General features: G+C 43.8%; 1 protein-coding gene across 2 annotated transcripts; it reads left to right on the top strand.

Moving 5' to 3' along the window:
* Window positions 1–501: 501 nt before the first annotated feature.
* LOC308104820 (zinc finger protein RFP-like) lies at window positions 502–20,634 on the top strand. 2 transcript variants are annotated; one of them, XM_080455349.1, is made up of 7 exons: window positions 502–604; window positions 8,090–8,666; window positions 12,513–12,833; window positions 13,910–14,015; window positions 17,907–17,972; window positions 18,058–18,144; window positions 18,667–20,634. In XM_080455349.1, exons 2-7 carry the CDS (start codon window positions 8,118–8,120, stop codon window positions 20,304–20,306), a joined length of 2,769 nt encoding a protein of 922 aa, XP_080311475.1. In that variant the 5' UTR covers window positions 502–604; window positions 8,090–8,117; the 3' UTR covers window positions 20,307–20,634. The 2 variants fall into 2 exon arrangements, with proteins under 2 accessions (XP_080311475.1, XP_080311476.1); XM_080455350.1 differs by lacking the exon at window positions 17,907–17,972.
* The last annotated feature ends 1,494 nt before the right edge of the window (window positions 20,635–22,128 follow it).

Genomic DNA, 22,128 nt, shown 5'->3' with positions numbered 1-22,128 from the left:
TCTCTGCCAGAGATCATTATTGCTAATGGTGTCTGGCCAGTGGATGCTCAGGATCCTCCTCAGGCAGCTGTTAGCTAAAACTTAATATGTTTAAACAATAAAAAATACATTTAAAGTTAACAAACCTACTTGTGAATCTAACCGGAGACTCCGCTGGTCATCAATTATTGGCTCAGGAATGCGATAAAATAAATATATATATATATATCGGTGAACACATTTTTCAAAGTTTTAAAGAACAAAATACCATGAAATTGTTTCTAATGTAAATGTTTCATGTTCATGTTATTAAAGTCTGACGGGTTTTTCCAATTATTTGGGGGTCCACTTGCCCACCAATGGGCCCCGGCCCACAGTTTGGGAGTCGCTGCACTAAACCATAACAGAGGGAGAAACAGATGAAGTACAGAGAAGAGTGGAGGTTGTGAAGGGTTAACAGCAGCAACAGAGCAGCCTCTCAGTCAGTGACGCAATCAAAGCGAAACTTAAAGTGTTCATGTAGTTGACAATGGTGGCAGCGTACACACACATAAACACACACGCTCTCTACTAAAAAATATTCAGTTCAACAGGATTTTTGCTGAAATATTGAGAACGTATACAGGTGAGTACATGAGATAAGGATTAATTATTCTGTTACAGAGAACAAAAGCATATTAAACTGTATCCAGACATGATCTTCCCTTAGTTTTGTTTTCCTGGAAATCCTGTAGTCTATACGTTCAGTTGGTAAAACGACAGGCTTCCCTACAGTATGTGCCAACATTATTGAGCTCTATTTAGTGTGGTTGCCCTAACAGGGCAACCAGACTATAGTAATCCTGACACTTTATTAGGGTGGTTGCCCTAGGGCAACCAGACTACTGTTATAGATAAACTGAAAAACACTTTATTTTGATTCGCATCTCCTCCCACAGTTTTTTCCCCCCATTTTGTGCCATATGTCAAAATAACCGGCCTCACCGGGAATCGTGTGCTACCATTTTGCTAAGAGATTGGTTGCATAGTTTAATTGATATTGATTTATTAGTGCATTCAATTTCCCCATCCACTTTAATGGAAAAAAGAAAAAAATCTAATTTAAGTATTATTTTCTCAGAAACCGTAATGGTTAGAGTAAAAAAAACTTGGAGGGGAGGTTCATAGTTTATTGCCAAATTATTAATAAAATAATTACACCAGTTGGCCACATGGTGGCGCTATAACAGCCCACTTTAAGTTTTGGCCTATAACTCTTGAACCGTAGGTCGTAAAATCAAAATATTTTCCCCCCTAGATTCCTTGGGTCATGACGCAACTCCCCATATAGGCCACGCCCATTTGCGTCTGGATAGATTTTTTGATATTGATTTATTAGTGCATTAAATTTCCCCATCCACTTTAATGGGAATTGCAAAAACTCCCATTCAAGTATTTTTTTCTCGGAAACCGTAAGGGCTACAGTTACAAGACTTGGAGGGGAGGTTCATAGTTTATTGCAAAATTATTTAAAAAAAGAATCACACCAGTCGGCCACATGGTGGCACCCGATTCGAATGGCACGTTGCGCGGCCTCCGACGGTATTCCTCCCGGCGTATCCCTCGAGTCCCGGCGCCCCCCTGCGACCCGCGACCGGCGCAACCACACTTTGCAATTTCCCAGAATTGCGACGCGTCTAGTTAGTGTGGTTGCCCGAATGGGCAACCAGACTATTGTTATAGATAAACTTTATTCTAGATAAACTTTTTTTTCAATCGCTACTCCTCCCACAGTTTATTTTTCCCAATTTAGTGGCATATGTCAAAATGACTGGCTTCACCGGGAATCGTGTGATTGTACTTTGCTAAGAGATTGGTTACATAGTTTAATTGATATTGATTTATTAGTGCATTAAATTTCCCCATCCGCTTTAATGGAAAAGTGAAAAAACTCAAATTCAAGTATTTTTTTCTCAAAGACCGTAAGGGCTAGAGTTACAAGATTTGTTGGGTAGGTTCAATATTTAGTGCAAAATTATTGGAAAAATAATTACACCAATCGGCCACATGGTGGCGCTATAACAGCCCCCTTTACGTTTTGGCCTATAACTCTTGAACCGTAGGTCGTAAAATCTAAATTTATTTTCCCCTGGATTCCTTGGGTCACGACGCATCTCCCCTTATAGGCCACGCCCATTTGCGTCAGGATAGATTTTCCGCCATTTTGAATTTTCTTCAAAACACACTTTCAGCTCCTCCTCCCACATATTTTCTCCAAATCTCACAAAAATCGGTACACATGATCTCTCTGGACCCATGCGATAATCTGGACCGAAACAGAATTTTTAAGTCCATACCGTTTGTCCGTAAATGGCTTCCAAAGTTAGCGGAAGGGGCCCGTTTTACAAAAAAGGCCACAAATCACGAACGAAACGTCCAGTCAATCCCAAATTTGAATCAGATGTCAAGGGTGGTTTACTCAACAAATCCCCAAAAGCATTTCACGCCACAAATGCTCAAAATGTAACCGTTTGATGCAAAAACATTATGTTGGGGGGATCAATCCTCTCAAAATGAAACGCAAGTGATCTCAGGAGTTACGTGACAATGTAATTGGCGCAGCCTCCGACGGTATTCCTCCCAGCGTATTCCTCGAGTCCCGGCAAGAGATTGGTTAAATAGTTTCATTGATATTGATTTATCAGTGCATTAAATGTCTCCATCCACTTTAATGGAAAAGTGAAAAAACTCAAATTCAAGTATTTTTTTCTCTGAAACCGTAAGAGCTAGAGTTACCAGATTTGGTGGGGAGGTTCATAATTTAGTCCAAAATTATTTTAAAAATAATCACACCATTCGGCTTCATGGTGGCGCTATAACAGCCCACTTTACGTTTTTGGCCTATAACTTTTGAACCGTAGGTCCTAGAATAAAAATCCCCAAAAGCATTTCCACTTTGATCCATAGGGGGCGCCACAAATGCTCAAAATGTAACCGTTTGATGCAAAAACCTTATGTTGGGGCCATGCCAGATTGCCAGTCAATAAAAGAAAAAACGATAACATGACTTCTTATGCATCAACTGGCTGCAGCTGTCATACTTGACGTATGACAGATAGACAGAAGATGACAGGCACCTGTCATCTCCAGGCTCTGTACTTAGACTAGTACTTTATGCGACCCTATGTCTGATGATCACGTTATCTATCTATCTGACCCTATACTGTCATAATATCACACCCAGAGCCAAGGGGAAATCCAGATGCCTGTTGTATGAATCATTTGTCGGAAGGAAGGGACCCAGCTGGCCACAGACTATATACTGTTTGTGAACATGCAAAGCAGACAGACGGTAGATATTTGTATAGGTTTCTTGAGATGAGGCATCACATCAGAGTCATCAACGGGTCCTCAAACAAGAGTATCACACATGATGTGTTGACTCACTTGACTGCCCAATAAGATGAGAGCATTATTGATCTGAGTGGTATCTAAGCCTTACCTCAATGAAACAATAAGACTGTACTGTAAGACTGTACTGTACAGTAAACTATCTTAAGTACAGTAAGATCTGTAATCAGAGCTCAGGGATCAGCAAAGTCACAGTGCATCGGTATGGGGGCATTGGGGGGGATATTGTACAGTATTCTAAATGAAATCCCAGAGAAATCCTAGCCGCAAGCAACTCTTTAAATTTAGATGCTATAATGCCATCTGGCATCTAGAGTTGCAATACCAACACTTGACAGCCCATTCATCCAAACAGAAAAGTCCTATCTGATTGTATTAAACGACGTTAAACTCACCAAGATTGCACCTGTACAGAAAGCTTGGATTATTGTCTTTGTGCCTCAAGTTTTTGTTTCATAAAAACCCACCATAGACATGTTATGATGAACTACTTTCTGTCAATAAATTCCTAAATCTTAAGTGTTCGAATTTATAATAATAATAATAACTTTATTTATATAGCACCTTTCAAAAACAATTTACAAAGTGCTTTACAATAACAGTTAAACAGTTAAAAAATACAATACAAATCAGACATTGATTTCATAAATAGTACAACAATTCATAATCTAGGAAAAAGCTGTGCGATAAAGGTGAGTTTTTAGAAGAGATTTGAAAGAGGACACTGAGTTTGCTTGCTTGAGGTCCCCAGGCAGTGAGTTCCACAGCCGAGGGTCCCGAACGGCAAAAGCCCGGTCGCCCTTTGTGACAAGGCGAGACTTTGGTACCGCCAATAAGGCCCTGCTGGATGATCTCAGGCAGCGGCCTGGCTTATAAGGAGTTAAAAGATCACATATATACACAGGAGCCTGACCATTTTGGGCTTTAAAAACAAACAGTAAAATCTTAAAATCAATTCTGGAAGCGCTCATTGGAAATCACTCAATGGTCCTGCGTATCACCTCTTTTGAAATTGCACATAGCGAGCTGATAGATATATATGTCACAGGTGAATGGAGAACCAGGTAGATTGAAGACAGAGCGCTCGTTTTTAGGCACGGGGCTTCGGGGCGAGGCGGGGCTTTTCGAGATAGGGTTTATTAGCGAGGCTCGCGAGGAGGAGGAGGAGAAGGAGGACGCGGCACTGCGAGGCGGGGGTTTATCAGAATCAGAATCAGAATCAGAATCAGTTTTATTGTCACATCACAGGTTTACAAGGTAAAAAAGTGGGTGAAATTCTTTTTTGTACATCGTTCCCATCGCAACGTTAGTTTCCATAGAAAGAAGAGGGGGGGGGGAGAAGAAGAGGTTGGGGGGTAAGTGGGAAGGAGATCAAAACAAGAGAGCAACAGAAGGCCAGACAAGTTATCTACATATTTACAAATTACCTGAGATAATAAAAACTAAAAAAACAAAAAAAAACAACTAAACTAAACTAAACTAAGGTGCCTGAGCATAGCAGCAATGTATTGTATACTGTGCATGTTATACTTATACTGTGCATGATAGACAATGGACGTTAAGGTGCTTAGAGGAAAAGGAGCACAATAAAAAAAGACCCAAAAAAAAGTCAGTGCGTTATTCACGGGATTAAGGTGCAAAAGGTCAGTGCGTGTCCACCTAGAGTGGACTGACCCTAGTATAATCCGCAAGTAGCTCCATGAGAGAGTGCAACAAAAAGTCATTTGTACCTGTGTAGTCCACAGGTGTGTCCGAGGGGGGGCTAAAGTCCAAGTCATTGTCCCTGGTATAATCCACAGGTGTGTTCAGGAAGAGCCAGAATAAAAAAAAGTCTGCGCTGCCTGTTGTCAGGCTGCTGAACAAGGCCTATGCCTCATTCAGGCTTATTCCCCATTCAGCATTCTGACAGCTGCCGGATAGAAACTACACCAGTACCTGGTGGTGGAACTCTTGATACTGCGGTAGAGCCCCTTGCCCGGTCGCGGTCGTTGTAGGGGGTTGAACAGTCTGTGACTTGGGTGGTGCTTGTCCTTGATGATGCGCTTGGCTTTGAGCACGCACCGCTTTTTGTACAGTTCCTGGAGCGCTGGGAGCTCGATTCCCATTATCCGCTCTGCCGATCGCACTACTCGTTGTAGGCTGATCTTTTCTCGGGCAGTGCAGTTCCCGTACCAGGCCGTGACACAGCCTGTTAGGATGCCTTCGACAGAACTGTTGTAGTACAGCCTGAGGATGCGACGTCCTACTCCGAGCTTCTTCAGGCGGCGGAGCCAGTACAGTCGTTGCTGAGCCTTTTTCCTCACGTGTGTGGAGTGCGTCTCCCATTTGAGGTCCTCCTCGATGTGTACTCCGAGGAACTTGAACTCGCTGACCCTTTCCACTGCAGCACCGTCGATGAGGATGGGCGCATGGTCTCTCCGCGGCCTCCTGAAGTCCACGATCAGTTCTTTGGTCTTGTCGACGTTAAGAGAGAGGTTGTTCTCCCGGCACCAGCGTGCTAGAGATTTGATCTCCTCTCTGTAGTCAGACTCGTCGTTGTTGACGATTCGGCCTATCACTGTCGTGTCGTCCGCGTACTTTATGATGGTGTTGGAGACATGTGTGGCTATGCAGTCATACGTGTACAGGGAGTAGAGGAGGGGGCTCAGCACGCATCCCTGGGGTGCTCCGGTGTTGAGGGTCAGGGGGTCGGATGTGATGCTGCCCATTCTCACCACCTGATGTCGGTTGGACAAGAAGTCCTGTATCCAGTCGCACATGCTTGGGTGTAGCCCTAGGTCTCTGAGCTTTTTGTCAAGTATTGCTGGGACAATGGTGTTGAATGCTGAGCTGTAGTCCACGAACAGCATACGTACATATTTGTCCTTCAGCAGCTTGTTGTCCATGTGCGAGAGGACGGTGTGGAGAGCCATGGCAATAGCGTCGTCGGTGGATCTGTTTTTGCGGTATGCATACTGCCACGGATCCAGCGAGGCAGGTAGCGTGGAGCTGATGTATTCCCTCACCAGTTTCTCGAAACACTTGCTGACGATCGGGGTGAGAGCAACAGGTCTCCAGTCGTTCAGGCATGTCACTTTGGCCTTTTTGGGAATGGGCACAATGGTTGACATTTTGAACCCTGCAGGGACCACAGCCAGGGAGAGGGAGAGGTTAAAGATGTCAGCGAAGACACCCGCCAGCTGGTCTGCACATGTCTTAAGGACCCGGCCTGGAATCCCATCAGGTCCGGCTGCCTTGTGGATGTTGACCCGTGTGAAGGCTGTACGCACTTCTCTCTCCGAGATGGTTAGAGGGTTGTCCTCTGCTGGTGCTGCTGATGGCCCCGCTTGGCTGCCGCGGTTGGAGCTGATCTCAAACCGGCCGTAGAAAGTGTTCAGTTCGTTGGGGAGGCAGGCAGGCGGGTTCACCTCGCTTCTGGTTCTTGTTTTGCAGTCTGTCAAGGTGTGTACCGCCTGCCATGTGCTCCTGATGTCGCCATTGCTGAGTTACGTGAGGCGAGGAGGAGCTCCTCCTCGCGAAATAAACCGTCCTCCTTCTGAGAAGGAGGACGGTTTATTTCGCGAGGAGGAGCTCCTCCTCGCGAAATAAACCGTCCTCCTCCTCCGAGGAGGAGGAGGAGGAGGAGAAGGAGAACGCGGAGAGGCGGGGCTTTGATGTGCCGACGAGGACCTGTCTTTTGTTGTTCCCCCCCACATAGCAACCAGGAAGCTACGCTAGGGGAACGCTGAACACGCGTGCACACGCACACGCTTGTCCACGACGGAGGCGCGCCGACAAGTGGAGCTTGAGGCCGAGGAAGCGCGCCCTCGCGCCTCCAGGCGCGAGTGCCCGCGCTGACCGGCCGATGCTCCACTTGTCGACTCAGCGCCGTTTGAGTTGTAAACCGATAGGGACAGAATAGTTCTTTTCATGGATCACTGTGTGTGTGTGTGTGTGTGTGTGTGTGTGTGTGTGTGTGTGTGTGTGTGTGTGTGTGTGTGTGTGTGTGTGTGTGTGTGTGTGTGTCAGGGAGAAAGTAAAACAAAAGCCAGAACACAATAAAAGTATCAAACAGTCCTGCTTTCAATAAACCAAAAAAAGCATGAGCGCGTGTGTGTGCGCTTGTGTGTGTGTGTGTGTGTGTGTGTGTGTGTGTGTGTGACCGTGTGTGTGTGGTCGCAGCCATATATGTTTGTGCACAAGCCTGGCTTGTGGCTCCCTCTAGTGTTGCTTCTACAGAATTGCTGGGTGGGTGGTAAAAACGAACGCGCCTTCTTCAATCTACCTGGTTCTCCATTCACCCTGTAACATATACACTGTTGATTATATTTGTTATTCATTGTTTTGTTGGCTTGACTGCCAAATGATTCAAGGGAAGATTCAAGAGATAATTTTGAATTATGAAATAAAAGCAACAGTGGCCATGATGTGGACTTTAATGATTAATCATGTGTTTTACTGAAATGCAAAAAAAAAAGAAGAAAATACAAAATACACGAAACACCGTCAAACATTTTACAACAAGGTACTAGTAGTCAGGGAGCTATTTCTTTGGCCTTTGTGATGTAAAGAGGATAAAGTAGTTTAGGAAAAGTCCATTCAGTAATAGGCCTGGCCCTGTCACAACTATTACCTACTGTAAGTGTTAATACATAATAGCCTGATTGCAATTGTATGACAGTTAATCTAAAACCTTTTGTGATGGTGACAGCACCTATTCAAGTAATGCGTTTCCTCCAAGAAACACAGGTCAAGATTGCCTTGACGACATGAACCCCCCCCGCCCGCCCGCCCGCCCACCCATCCCTAACGTGGAGCATGCAGCCATGAGCTCATCGCTGTGGAGCCAGGAGAAGCCCAGCGGGGGCTTCCGGGAGGACTGGCGCTTCTACATGGTGGTGAAGGAGTGCACGGTGGAGAAGCCTCCCCAGAAGACCCTGAGGATCCCCCGCGGCAGCCTGGGCCAAGCCTGCCAGGAGCGCAACAACCTGGGCCGCACGCTGCCGCCCAGCAAGGGCAAGCGGAGCCTCCGCATCCTGGACCAGACCAACGTGGTGCTCAGCCTGGACGAGCGCGACGTCCTGGAGCTGGACGAGAAGCTGGCCGAGCTGCTCTTCCCCATCACCAACTGTGAGGAGCGCTACGGCCTGCTGCGCAACAAGTCCCGGCTGGAGCGCGCGCGCGACATCGACTGCGGCTCCAAGGTGCGCGTCCAGCTGCGGTCGGGGGACGAGCCGCTGCCCGGCGTCGTTCGCTTCAAGGGCTCGCTGCTGCCCGACAGGGCTCTCTCTGGGATCTGGTTTGGGGTGGAGCTGCTGGTGAGAACCCTCTCTCTTTGTCACTAAGTACCTGTGTTGTTGTTTGTTTATGTCCTACTTTCAGAGACGCATGGATGAAAGTTCTCAGTCGCCGCCACTGATTTCAGTCATTTGGATCCCATAGAAGCCAGCATGGTCCTCTATGGAAGCATGTTGTGCAGCGAAAATAGCCGATCTACAAGCTCTCAATGCGTCGCAGCGCGACGCATTGAGAGCTTGTAGATTGGCTATTTTCGGTTATTATTTCAAGATTAGAGCATTTCAAGTGGTCAAACTAGCAATATGTTCAGAAGCATCTTCCATAAAACCCTAATGGTCTGGGATATTTCATAAAAGCAAAACCTCAACCTGTGATTTCTTCACCTGGTTGGCAGTATGTAGAACAGCAGGAACAATGTTACTAAAATATCATCATTTTACATAATTGTGTTAATTGTTTAGGAAACAGTCCTTTGACACCATTTCTTCAATCGCAAATTAGGACTTGGCCATATAACATTTTTCCGTTGTGAGATTTTATTTTTGCTTCAATCCGAGGAGTTTCTGACACTATTTTTCGTTAACGTTTTGCTCTGTACGTATTCAGCATGGTGCTCTCTGCAGAAATACATTTACCCTCTTAGATTTTGAATAGGCAGCATAATGACTTCAAGCCTGATAAGAAAAAAATCGTCTTTTTTGCACTGTAACCTGCAGTTGAACCATAAATGCAGCCATAACTAAGCCACTATTAAATACAATCTAAGAAGAATCCCTCTTGTGGGGTGAATATTAATTTGTATCATGCCACCCAGCTGTCTTCGTCACAGTGCAAAATGTCATCATCCGAGTCTCTCATGATGCTACATAATGCAGCCAGGGACATGGCTAAAGCTCTGACATACACAAAGCGTTGCTTATTGTAGCACAATGTTTGGTTTCTCTCAGCGAGTGGAGGCCGTAGGCTCCATGAGTGGGCTGCTGCTTGGACACATGCAACTCAACTCTCTTGCTCAGTATAATGTGCTTAGCGGCACATTCTTCTTCTCCAACTGCTGATTGTGATAATTGAGATATGCCCTGGCACTACTTTTGTCATTTTTCATATCTAAATGTCTGGTGTGGGTGATAGAATGTGGGTAGTTATAATGTTGCTGTTCCACTGAGTTTATAATGCATCATGACCAGCACTTCATAAACCTTGTTATAAGTGTTATAAATGCCTTATAATGGAATTATAAATGCATTAAAAATGCACTTATAATGTATTATAGACCCAACCTTAATATACAGTCTTATTCAATATATATTTTTTAACAACCACATTGCAACGCGTTGTGAGATTGTAGATCTGGTATTTACGCAGACTATCAAAGTATAAATTCAGGCTTAAGTGATTAACACCAGGAAAAGACAACCCTTATGCCATATCACAATATTACAATATTCAAAATCACAGACCATAATCTAGTCTCATATCACAATATCAATATAATATCGATATATTGCCCAGCCCTATCCCGGCCCGCAGACGTTGGGAGTGAGTGCATCATGGCAGCACTTCCTATTTGCATATTCAGATTGTTGGATTCTATATGTGGGTAAAGTTGTAGACGTTTGCTATCGTTTCCTGGCCTGGCACTTTTCTCTTCATGGTAGGATTGGATCTATACAAAATGAAATATTACTGCTAGTCGCTGATTTTTTTCCCACTTTTTAAAGATATTATTGGGGCTTTTCTGCCTTTATCGATAGTATGCAGTAGAGCAAGAGAGAGACAGGGAGTGACACGCAGCAAAGGTTGTCTGGCTTGGGAATCGAACCTGCGACTCGCTGTCAGGCCAGAGGCATTAGAGCTTATACGTGGTATGCGCCTTAACCACTAGGCCAGCGGCGCCCGCTGATTGCACTTTTAAGTTGCTGTGGATAAGAGCATAAGCTAAACCTCTAACAACTATTATATAAAGCACAGTAGTTTAGGTCGTGTGTCTGTGTGAACATCCCTTCAATGGTCATTTTCAACGTTGTGGCTGTCCCGTAGGGTCAGGTACAGCTACACATGCAGCAGGCTGTGTGATGCCAACTGCATGAATCAAGCCCTTGTACTCGTAGACCAGACCTGTGGGCGGCTCAGTAGGTACAGTAGAGCAGCCGTCTAGGAACCGGAAGGTTTCTGGTTCGATTCCTGGCTTCATGTCAAGTGTCCTTGACTGAGACACTGAACCCTGATGAGCAGCCTTGCGTGCGTGCGTGCGTGCGTGTTTGCGGCGTGCGCGTGTGTGAGAGAATGTGTGTGAGAGAATGTGACGCACTGTAAAGCTCTTTGAGATAGATAAGGTAAAGATAAACCAAGATAAACCTTTATTGATCGTCACGCTGACAGTGCTATTGGATCAAGTGTGTCATAGTAGCAGCAGCAGTAAGAGCAAGAGAGTCGAGATAAAAAAAGATATAATAATAATAAAATGAACAGACGCAAGACACCTGCACTGGGTACGTTTAAACGTACAGTCACCAGTGAATAAATGAAAGAATATACATCTTATTACTCAAAAAGTCTCTATGGAGTGCAGCTTATACAGTAGTACCCTGTTATGCTGCGTTCACACGGGCCGATGCAAAGATACACAGATAAACAGCATATTTGTCGCTCTGTCGCTTTGTATCTGTGTTGCTTAACACGGTCGCTGATGTCATCAAGCGTGCGTCCGTCATCGGAGCTACAGTTGTAATTTTGTATCGTTGTATCTGGAAGTTGAACCCAGCTCAACTTCAATTTGTATCTTTTGTAGCAGCTACAAACGTCGGATGTTGCTTTGTACCTTCATGTCGCTGGCTTCCATTGAGAATTAATGGTAGCATGTATCTTTGTATCTGCCCGTGTGAATGCAGCATTACTGTTAATGACAGTAATTATGGCAGGTGTCAGTGTTAACACATTGAGTGCCAGGGTTTTTTTAAAACAGGGTACAGTCAGTGCCTGGATTTTTAGCCATTTTTGAACCTTTTTCAAGTAGTCACAAAATATTTTCAGTGATCACCGTCCTCACGGTGATCCCCTCATTACACACATAGAGGTCTCGTACAATCGGGGGGAAAAAAATTAAAACATTAGGTAATCCGTTCCATAGTTGCAGCCAGTTGAAAATAATCGAAAATGGTCAAAAATACATAGTAAAAAAAAAAAGTACACAGGAGCCGAGATACAGGCTTTTGAAGTCATAAGTTAACACATTGAGTGCCAGGGTCTTTTTAAAACAGGGTACAGTCGGTGCCTGGATTTTTAACAATTTTTGAACCTTTTTCAAGTAGTCACAAAATATTTTCAGTGATCACCGTCCTCAAGGTGATCCCCTCATTACACACATAGAGGTCTCGTACAATCGGGGGGAAACATTTTAAAACATTAGGTAATCCGTTCCATAGTTGCAGCCAGTTGAAAATAGTCGAAAATACTCAAAAATACATATTTTAAAAAAAAGTACACAGGAGCCGAGATACAGGCTTTTGAAGTCATAAGTTAACCAGGAAGTGGATTGGAGTCTAAATCTTCGAAAAATGATATCTCCTGGTGATGAGAAAAAAAAGAAAAAAGAAAAAAAAAACGTTTTTGGCACTCCTCGTTTGGATTATGAAAAACGGTCCGGACCGTTTTTGGCACTCAATGTGTTAATGATTGTAACATGCACGTCTCTTTCACTTGCCGTCTCTTTCACAATCTCACTGTCTTGCTTTCTCCCCTGTCTTATCCCTTTGTGCCATCTTCTTTTTTTATTTTTATATCTCTCTCCTCATCTCTCTTTCTCTATATCACTTCACCCTCACATTCTTATCACTCCATCACCCCCCCCCCCCCCCCTCCTCCAGGAGGAGGGCCGGGGCCAGGGCTTCACGGAGGGCTCCTACCAGGGCCGCCAGCTCTTCCGCTGCGAGGACGAGTGCGGCGTGTTCGTGGCGCTGGACAAGCTGGAGCTGTGGGAGGACGAGGAGGACGAGGAGGAGCTGGGCGAGCTGGAGGTGGACCACGTCAATCTGGTGGAGGAGGAGCTGCTGCAGGACTTCCCGCGGCTGGAGATCAACTCCCGGGTGCTGGTGCAGACCCGCGAGGGCCCGGAGCGGGGCACCATCATCTTCTGTGACCTGCTGCCTGGCAACGAGAGCCTGGGGTACTACGTAGGCGTTGACATGGTGAGAGAGGGATTTAGAGAGAAGGGAAGAGATGGGTGATGATGACACAGAAAATGTGTGAGAGAGAGAGAGAGTTGTAGAGATGGTGGAGTGACCTCTAATTGAACTTGTTAGTTTTGACCACATTGCTGAAGTCCAAGTCAATGCTGTAAGGTTTTTGATGCAGTTCTTTCGTTTCAGTTTTAACCCGTTAAGACCGGGAAAGTATTCATTTTAGATGTTTGCGTTGACTAGTTAGTTCTCTATTTTAGAACGTTTTTGAAATATCTTGGAAGTGTGCAAACTACTAATTTTAGAAGGCATCTAAGACCTGATGCCTCTAAGGCATCAGGTCTTAATCGGTCAAAGGCGGCTTCAAAGGAAGCAGGGTAGTTGCAGTAAACTTGTATGAGATCAAGTCAATGTTCTATAACACACTCACTGCAGTCAATTAGTATTGGTTGAGCCACGGAGCGATTGCAAAACTATTGTAATGAGGCTGTCTGTATGTCACTCTTTCTGTAATAGCTCAATGTATCACCGTCAAATCACAACACAAGGCCATGAAACCTAACCTTATTGTCAATTCTGCATGGCAGAATCCCGGCAGAAATGTCCTGTACATATGTCCTGTACTGTACAGTACATGTAGAGCGTTTATCTTAGACCACAGTGAAGGCAAACAATATAGGAATACAAAACAAGACAATAAAGGGGACAAAACTGGGTGTCTGGGGGAGCAGTAACAAGGCACAGTTAATACTATACAGGCTATATATTATCTCTAACTCAAAATGTTATATGGTGCACTTTGGTATTCAAAGGTGAAGGTCAAGAAGTTCAGTTATTGATCAATACAAGATCATACATCACTTCTAAACTATTCATCATAGAACGATCAGACTAGCATTTGAATGCTTGCCCTTAGCCATTCCCCTTTCCTAAGTGTTTCCTAGTTGCGTACTGTAATATATAATTGATGTAAATTGATGTTAAAGTTACTACTGTAAGCTCATCTCTAGTATCTTGGGGGGGGGGTAGCGAGATGAGGAACGCCTGCAAGGGTCACACTACGTCTCTTTCTCCAACTCTTCCAGGACAATCCGATCGGGGACTGGGACGGCGTGTTCGACGGGAAACTGCTGTGTAACTTTGCCAGCTTGGAGCACACTCGCCTCGTCCCCATCTGTGACGTTATGCCAGGTGAGTTTGTAGCTTGTGTTTAATTCCCGCGTCAACGTTTACAACAACATTGATCGCTTAAATCTTGTGCATTTCTAAGCGTTAGGAATCAACAGCGCTCCACAGTGTTTTCTCGTTCGCAGCAGCGCTGAGCTGAGTCTGAGCGCTCCCGGGTTTGTGTTTGGCTTGCAAGCGGGAACAGGGGGCCTTTTGTGTCGATGGCTCACTTGTTTTTGAAAGTCAAGTGAGATACTCAGGCTCTTTGTTCTCCACGTCAGCTTGTTGATTTGTTTGTGTTCCGCCTGTCCTCCTCTCCTGACGAAGCCCTAACTTCAAGCAAAATGAGATTTGTTTATTTTACTACTGCCTACTAAAAACTCTCTACACGTTGAAGCCCAAATGTATGGTACAGTCCATGGCAGGCCTCATGAAGTCTACTTAATCATAGTGCAAAGATACTTACTGTAAAGGGACGAATCTAACCCAAAACAAATAATTATTATAATTATTGTTATTTTGCAAGTTGCTATTCCTGCATTATTGGACAGCTCAATGTTCATTTGTGAATCTGAACGTCTACAGGGATACTCTTGGTTGCCTTGCTTCTGTCTTGCTTGTTAGGGATGTGTAAATAAATTCTCATAAGTTGTCTCTGACCTACAATTAAAACATTTAATTGAAAAGCGACTATAATGCGACTTGCAAGCAATCATGGGAAATCTTGGAAATGACTTGGTAAAACAAAGACTCGATCTCAATTACTGACCAGCCAAGACATTTCCACGCAAACCTTCATCAAAACACGCTGGCTGAAACACACACAGTGCTGAGGTCTTCTGAACTTACATGTTATAGTGCCACCGTCCATTGATAGTGTGAATGGGAGGCTGTCCTTATGGCCCTGACACACCAAGCCAACATCAGGCGGGCTGTAGTTGAGTGTCTGTGGCCATCTGTCCGACAGGCGCTTGTAGTTTACCGTAGGCGCTAGTGGGCCATTAGCTAGGCCCATTCACCCAAGCGTGTTGAATTGGCAGCTGATGTTATCATAGACTCGCGTAGCCAGGCGGATCAGAGATCTCCGCCTACTGTTATGTCTAGTGACGTCTAAATTCAATGCGTGGGCTAAAACTGGGTCGAAACAATTCGGAAATAAAAAAAACAACAACAATGCAAACACTGTCACTTTTGGCATATTTGGGACTAGCGATGGGACGATAATCGTTATCGTTTATCGTGATAAAGAAAAACGCTCACAATAATGGTGTCGCAGAGATTTTAATTTATCGTGAAATTGTCCGCCGTCATACACTAGGATGAATTAGCTTTTGTATATATATATATTTTGATTATCGCGATAATATCGTTAATCGCAATAATTCTTGCCACAATAATTGTGACATGTAATTTTCATATCGTCCCATCCCTAGTTGGGGGGATCAATCCTCTCAAAATGAAACGCAAGTGATCTCAGGAGTTATGTGACAATGTAATTGGCGCAGCCTCCGACGGTATTCCTCCCAGCGTATTCCTCGAGTCCCGGCGGCACCGACCCGCGACTCGCGTCGGCGCAACCACACTCTGCAATTGCCCTGAATTGCGACGCGTCTAGTTAGTGTGGTTGCCCGAATGGGCAACCAGACTACTGTTATAGATAAAGTTTCGATGTAGATAAACAATACTTTAGACCGCATCTCCTCCCACAGTTTATTTTTCCCAATTTAGTGCCATATGTCAAAATGACCGGCCTCACCGGGAATCGATGGCTATCATTTTGCTAAGAGATTGGTTACATAGTTTAATTTATATTGATTTATTAGTGCATTAAATTTCCCCATCCACTTTAATGGGAAAATGACAAAACTCCCATTCAAGTATTTTTCTCTCAGAAACCGTAAGGGCTAGGGTTACAACACTTGGAGGGGAGGTTCATAGTTTATTGCAAAATTATTTAAAAAAATAGTTACACAAGTTGGCCTCATGGTGGCGCTATAACAGTCCACTTTACGTTTTGGCCTATAACTCTTGAACCGTAGGTTGTAAAATCAAAATTTTCCCCTAGATTCCTTGGGTCATGACGCAACTCCCCATATAGGCCACGCCCATTTGCGTCAGGATAGATTTTCCGCCATTTTGAATTTTCTTCAAAACACACTTTTAGCTCTTCCTCCCATATATTTTGTCCAAATTTCACAAAAATCGGTATACATGATCTCTGGACCCATGCGATAATCTGGACCGAAACAGAATTTTGATAGTCCATACCGTTCGTCCGTAAATGGCTTCCAAAGTTAGTGGGAGGGGCCCGTTTTACAAAAAAGCCCACAAATCACGAACAAAACGTCCAGTCAATCCCAAATTTGAATCACATGTCAAGTGAATTTCCACTTTGATCCATAGGGGGCGCCACAAATGCTCAAAATGTAACCTTTTGATGCAAAAACCATATGTTGGGGGGACCAATCCTTTCATAAATGCTATGAAAATAGCAGAGCTTGTAGATCGGCTATTTTCACACTTTTTTCCTCTTATATTATTTGACAATATGGCCAATGTTTGACCAGTTTTTATAGTATAGTTTGTTGATTATTTTTTATGCAGTAATGGTCTTATTTATTTATTTTTATTTATTTATTTTTTAGGTATTAAAAATGTCTTAAAAGTCACTTCACTGTCATCTGGGGACCCCCCAAAAGAATCACGTGGGGACCCCCTGGGGGTCCCGACCCACAGGTTGAGAACCAATCCTCAGATTTGCATGAATAAAGATTCATGTAAAGATTCACAAGTGTGTGTGTGTATGTTTATGGTTCTTGTAAAGCATTATTAATAGCAGCACTCGCTACATTCTACGTGTGCTTTTGTTGTGTAGATCGATTGATTTGTTGGAATACCCTGCTCTCAAAATGTTTTTCTTTTATTTAATTATTTTTTATGCACAAATATAGCTGTCTGAATGTATGGCATCACAGTACCAATATCAGATGCAGCTGTTGTCAAATACATAGACTGGCTTCCAAGTACTTTTAGGAGTAGTCTATAGGAAAACAAAGCTTCTCAGTTATCGGGTCAAATATCGTACAGTGTGTAGAGGTCTTTAGTGAGTTAGTCTGGCGCCTAGGCTGAAATATAGTGTTGACTGGGCAGAATCTGTATGACGGTCGACCCCCTGTATTAAAATGATCATTGTCACATGTGACTCTTGTTCGAAGCCGGTTTGGCCGAATTGCAAATGAGGGCAAATTGAAAACAAAGGTGACTTGCTGTGGTTGCCTGGTTGGCTACAGCAGAAAATGTGCATGCACCGTGTGCCGTTCCCATATAGTATCGACAGGGGTGAGAGCTGCTAATGTTGTTATGTTGATTGTTTTCTTTTTTTTGCCAGACCCAAGGGGTCGGGCTTACATGAGGCTTTGTACCTGTTTCGTCCATACATAGGCATGGTCACTTTGTCCTCCGGCCCCAGCCAAAAAAGTCTGTCCCCCTTTCGTCCATACATGGGCATAGACACAGGCTGACACGTCATGTGAAGTCCGGTGACGTAGTGCTCTGATCTTATAAAGTACTTATTCTGGGTCTGGCAGAACTAGGTCTCCTGGTCTTGTTTCTGGTGGATCTGGCCCACGAGTTTACTGCCCAGGCCAGGCCAGTAGGCAGGGCCGGATTACCCATAGGCCGTTGGGGGGGCGAGTGCACGATTTTGAGTGCACGATTTCGGCAGAGAAAACTGGGGACCCCCTGGTACCCCCCCCCCCCCAAGGACCACTGGTGGTCCCCGGACCACTGGTTGAGAACCACTGCAGTACATAAATAAAATATATACACAATATAGATAATAAAAACAAATATATATATATGTATATATACAATATATATAACACAGTTTTTACATTTTTGTGGTGATGGTGACAGACGGAGCACAGCAGACGGCTGCCAGAAAACAGAGCAACAAGAGATCAGAACGGAGGAGCCTGAGATGTGAGCATCAGTGTTGTTTTTGTAGTTAATAGTAGTAGTTTTGTCATCGCTGCATCATGTAACACTGTTTTTAACATTTCTGCAGTGATGCTGTCGCACAGGGGAGCACCAGAATCACCAGAAGCACAGGCCGTGTCCCGAAACCAGCGACGCGGCGTCCAGAGCCGGAGAGGTGAGCATCAGTGTTGTTTTTGTAGTAATGGCAGTGGTGGAAAAAGGACTCAAATGTTTTGCTTAAATGAAAGTATCAACACTACAATGTAGAAGTACTCTGTTACTAGTAAAAGTCCGGAATAAAAAATGTACTTGAGTAAAAGTATTGGTATCAAAATGTACTTAAAGTACCAAAAGTAAAAGTACTAAAATGTTTGAAAATAGCAGATCTACAAGCTGTAGATCGGCTATTTTCAAATAGCCTAGATAGGAGGATGAAACGCAAGTGATCTCAGGAGTTGCGTGACAATGTAATTGGCGCAGCCTCCGACGGTATTCCTCCCAGCGTATTCCTCAAGTGACGAGTCCCGGCGGCAGCGACCCGCGACTCGCGTCGGCGCAACCACACTCTGCAATTGCCCTGAATTGCGACGCGTCTAGTCTAATATTATGATCCAGATCAGATTCATAACTATTAAGCTGTGAGTAGTAGCATTCAAGAATAAAAAAAAATCCGGCATGTTTATTTTCATCTGTATAGAAATGGCGTGTTCCAGCAGTCTCCTGTCTGAAGAGCAGTTCCTGTGTTCTATCTGTCTGGAGGTGTTCACTGATCCAATCAGCACTCCATGTGGACACAACTACTGCAACACCTGTATCACACATTACTGGGATACTAGTGATGTGTGTCAGTGTCCACTATGCAACGAAACCTTCGATAAGAGACCAAAGTTCTCAGTTAATAAAGTCCTCTCTGAGATGGCTGATCAGTTCAGGAAGACACAGGATCTGAAAAACAATTCCACCCCAAACCAGGAACCTGCTGAACCAGATGAAGTGTCCTGTGACGTCTGTACTGAGACCAAGCTCAAAGCCGTGAAGTCCTGCCTGGTGTGTCTGACCTCCTTCTGTGAGACTCACCTGGAGCCTCACCACAGACTCTCAGGGTTAAAACGACACAAACTAATCAACCCTGTAAAGAACCTGGAAGACATTCTGTGTAAGAAACATGACAGACCTCTGGAGCTGTTCTGTAAAACTGACCACATGTGTGTGTGTCAGTTCTGCACCGAGTCAGACCACAGGTTACATCAAATTGTATCTCTGAAAGAGGCATATGAAGGGAAGAAGGCTGAGCTGGGAAAGACAGAGGCTGAAGTTCAGCAGATGATCCAGGTGAGACAAGTGAAGATTCAGGAGGTCAAACACTCAGTACAGCTCAGCAAGAAAGATGCAGACAGAGAGATAGCAGACAGTGTGCAGGTCTTCACTGCTCTGATGAGCGGTATTGAGAGAAGCCAGGCTGAGCTCATTGATGTGATTGAAGAGAAGCAGAAAACATCAGAGAAACAGGCTGAAGGCTTCATTAAAGATCTGCAACAGGAAATCACTGAGTTAAAGAAGAGAAGCTCTGAGCTGAAGCAGCTCTCACACACTGAAGACCACCTCCACCTCCTCCAGAACGTCTCATCCATCAACACCCCTCTACCCACCAAGGACTGGACAAACATCAATGTCCATCAGTCTTCATATGTGGGGACTGTGAGGACAGCTGTGGCTCAGCTGGAGAAGAAACTCTGTCAAGAGATGGAGAAGCAGCTATGTGATATTGAGCTGAGGAGGATCCAGAAATATGCAGTGGAAGTATCTCTGGACCCTGATACAGCAAATCCCTTTCTCATCCTGTCTGAGGATGAAAAACAAGTGAGTTGTGGAAACGTACAGAAGAATCTCCCAGACAACAAAGGGAGATTCTCTACAGTTGCCTGTGTCTTAGGAAAACAAAGCTTCTCCTCAGGAAGGTTTTACTATGAGGTTCAGGTTAGAGGGAAGACTGCATGGGATTTAGGAGTGGCCAGAGAGTCCATCAAGAGGAAATGGGATATCGCACTGAGCCCTGACGATGGTTCCTGGAGTTTAAGTTTGAAGAATGGAAATGAGTACGAGGCTCTTGCTGGCCTCCTCCTCCCTGTAAGAGAGGAGCTCCAGAAAGTGGGAGTGTTTGTGGATTATGAGGAGGGTCTGGTCTCCTTTTATGATGTGGAGACCAGAGTTCATCTCTACTCTTTCACTGGCTGCACCTTCACTGAGAAACTCTATCCATTCTTCTCTCCAAGTCTTGATGATGGTGGTAAAAACTCTGCCCCTCTGATAATCTCTCCTGTCAATCACACTGACTAATTTAAACCTCTTTTCTTTTTTTCTTCTTTTTTAACAAAGTCAACAAGTGTCTATGGAAGGGCTAATTAACTTGTTTTATTTGTTTTAACATTTTTAACTGTCATTTCCAATCCATTTAACTGCTGTGACTAATTGATTCACTTGAGAAACATTATTTAATCTTCATCCTAATAATAATGGTAAAAACTCAGCTCCACTGATCATCACTTCTCCTGTCTAAAAGAGATGTAATTAGCATTTAAATCATAACATTAATTTGTAAATGTATGTTTATATTACTTAAATCTTATATTCAGATGACAGTGCACATCCTAGCATTACATATACAAATTTGTGTCACCAATTTGTAAAGAAAAGAAAAGAGTTGAATAAAATAAATATATTAAAATAGCATTGTGTGCATGTATTGTATTGCATCTAACCCTAATCCTTGAATATAATCATAGTGTCTAGACATAGACTACACCACTCATCCACCCATCAATCAATCTTCAATTTTTTATTGTAATTCTCCATGTTTGTTGTGATGGCCACTCAGTGTTCAAATGAAACTCCTACCAATGTTATGTCCCGCCTCCCTGTCCTGTTTCACTCAGAACTACGCCACGATATGCAACTGAAATCGTTTCCAAATGCAGTTTAATCTGGACTTTAATGGCCACTGTATTGCATTTTATGCATGAAATGTGCTCTAAAGCAGTGGTTCTCAAACATCCTCATGCCAAGGACCCCCACATTGATGTGTATTTTGGTCGCAAACCCCCGTCTGAAGAGATTCTGTTCCAGCCAGGGACCCCCATAAGAAGATTTGTTTTCAAAATGTTAAAAATGATTCCACAACTCCAAAATGTTTCGAAAATAGCAGATCTGCAAGCTCACAGTGAGCTTGTAGATCAGCTATTTTCAAATAACCTTAGTATAAAATAGTGTTAAAGTGGTTAAACTGATCCTCATTTTGCTTTGCAGAGAAATGAGCAGAATAATAACAAATGAAGATGAGAAATTGGGTACTCTCTACTGATTGGATGAAATTGACAACCCACCTGAAAACCTGAAAATGTATGTTCTTTCAACAAACACTGTATAGCGATGATTATCAGAATATAGAGCTTTGACTTTTTAACAAAAAGGTTAACCACTTAAACCCCAGTGGGGAAAGCTTTTGCTGAAAATAGCAGATGGACAAGCTCATGTTGCGTCGCATTGTGAGCTTGCCGATCGGCTATTTTCAGCGAAAGCTTTCCCCACAATAACAGAAAACAGAAAATACACTAGTATTGAGCCCTGAAGGACTCCGGTCAACCATAATATTATGGGGTTTAAGTGGTTAATAAAATATCAACACACTACCTTTAATTGGAATAATGACTAAACATGGAAGAAAACAAGGGGTGAAAAAAAGCCTGGTATGTAAAGCTGACCTTCTGCTTGAGGCCATAGTTGACCTCCAGCGTTTAGAGCTTGTCGATCTGCTACTTTTGATGCTTTTGTGTGACGCTGTAGTATGATCAAGTAGGGTGTTAATTTACGGGGGAAAAAACACAAAAGGTTAGAATACATGGAGATAAGAGGTTTCTGCCCTACAGCAACAATATACTCCATATATAGTCCATGGGCCAGACCAGAAGTCAGGGACAAAATCTCTTTGGCACCATTTTGTTTGTAGGGTCCATATTTCATTTCATTTTATTTTGTTTCGCATATGGTAGTGTATTACAGTTCACACAATTCATAATTTCAATAATTCATTAAATCACATACACCCAAGAGCGAAAAGGAGCAGGAAGAAGAATACATTCTTATTAATACCTGCCCCCCTATC

This window comes from Gymnoscopelus braueri, assembly GCF_963280865.1.
Source record: "Gymnoscopelus braueri genome assembly, chromosome: 17".
NCBI classification, from domain to species: Eukaryota; Metazoa; Chordata; class Actinopteri; order Myctophiformes; family Myctophidae; genus Gymnoscopelus; species Gymnoscopelus braueri.
Note: the sequence above shows the minus strand (reverse complement) of the source record. Positions and strands in the feature narration are given on the sequence as shown.

Coding starts and splice junctions, on each gene's coding strand:
- LOC308104820 (XM_080455349.1), top strand. CDS start 8,118: ATGAACCCCCCCCGCCCGCCCGCCCGCCCACCCATCCCTAACGTGGAG. Junction 8,667..12,512: donor GGTTTGGGGTGGAGCTGCTG/GTGAGAACCCTC, acceptor CCCCTCCTCCAG/GAGGAGGGCCGGGGCCAGGG. Junction 14,016..17,906: donor CATCTGTGACGTTATGCCAG/GTGAGTTTGTAG, acceptor TGATGGTGACAG/ACGGAGCACAGCAGACGGCT.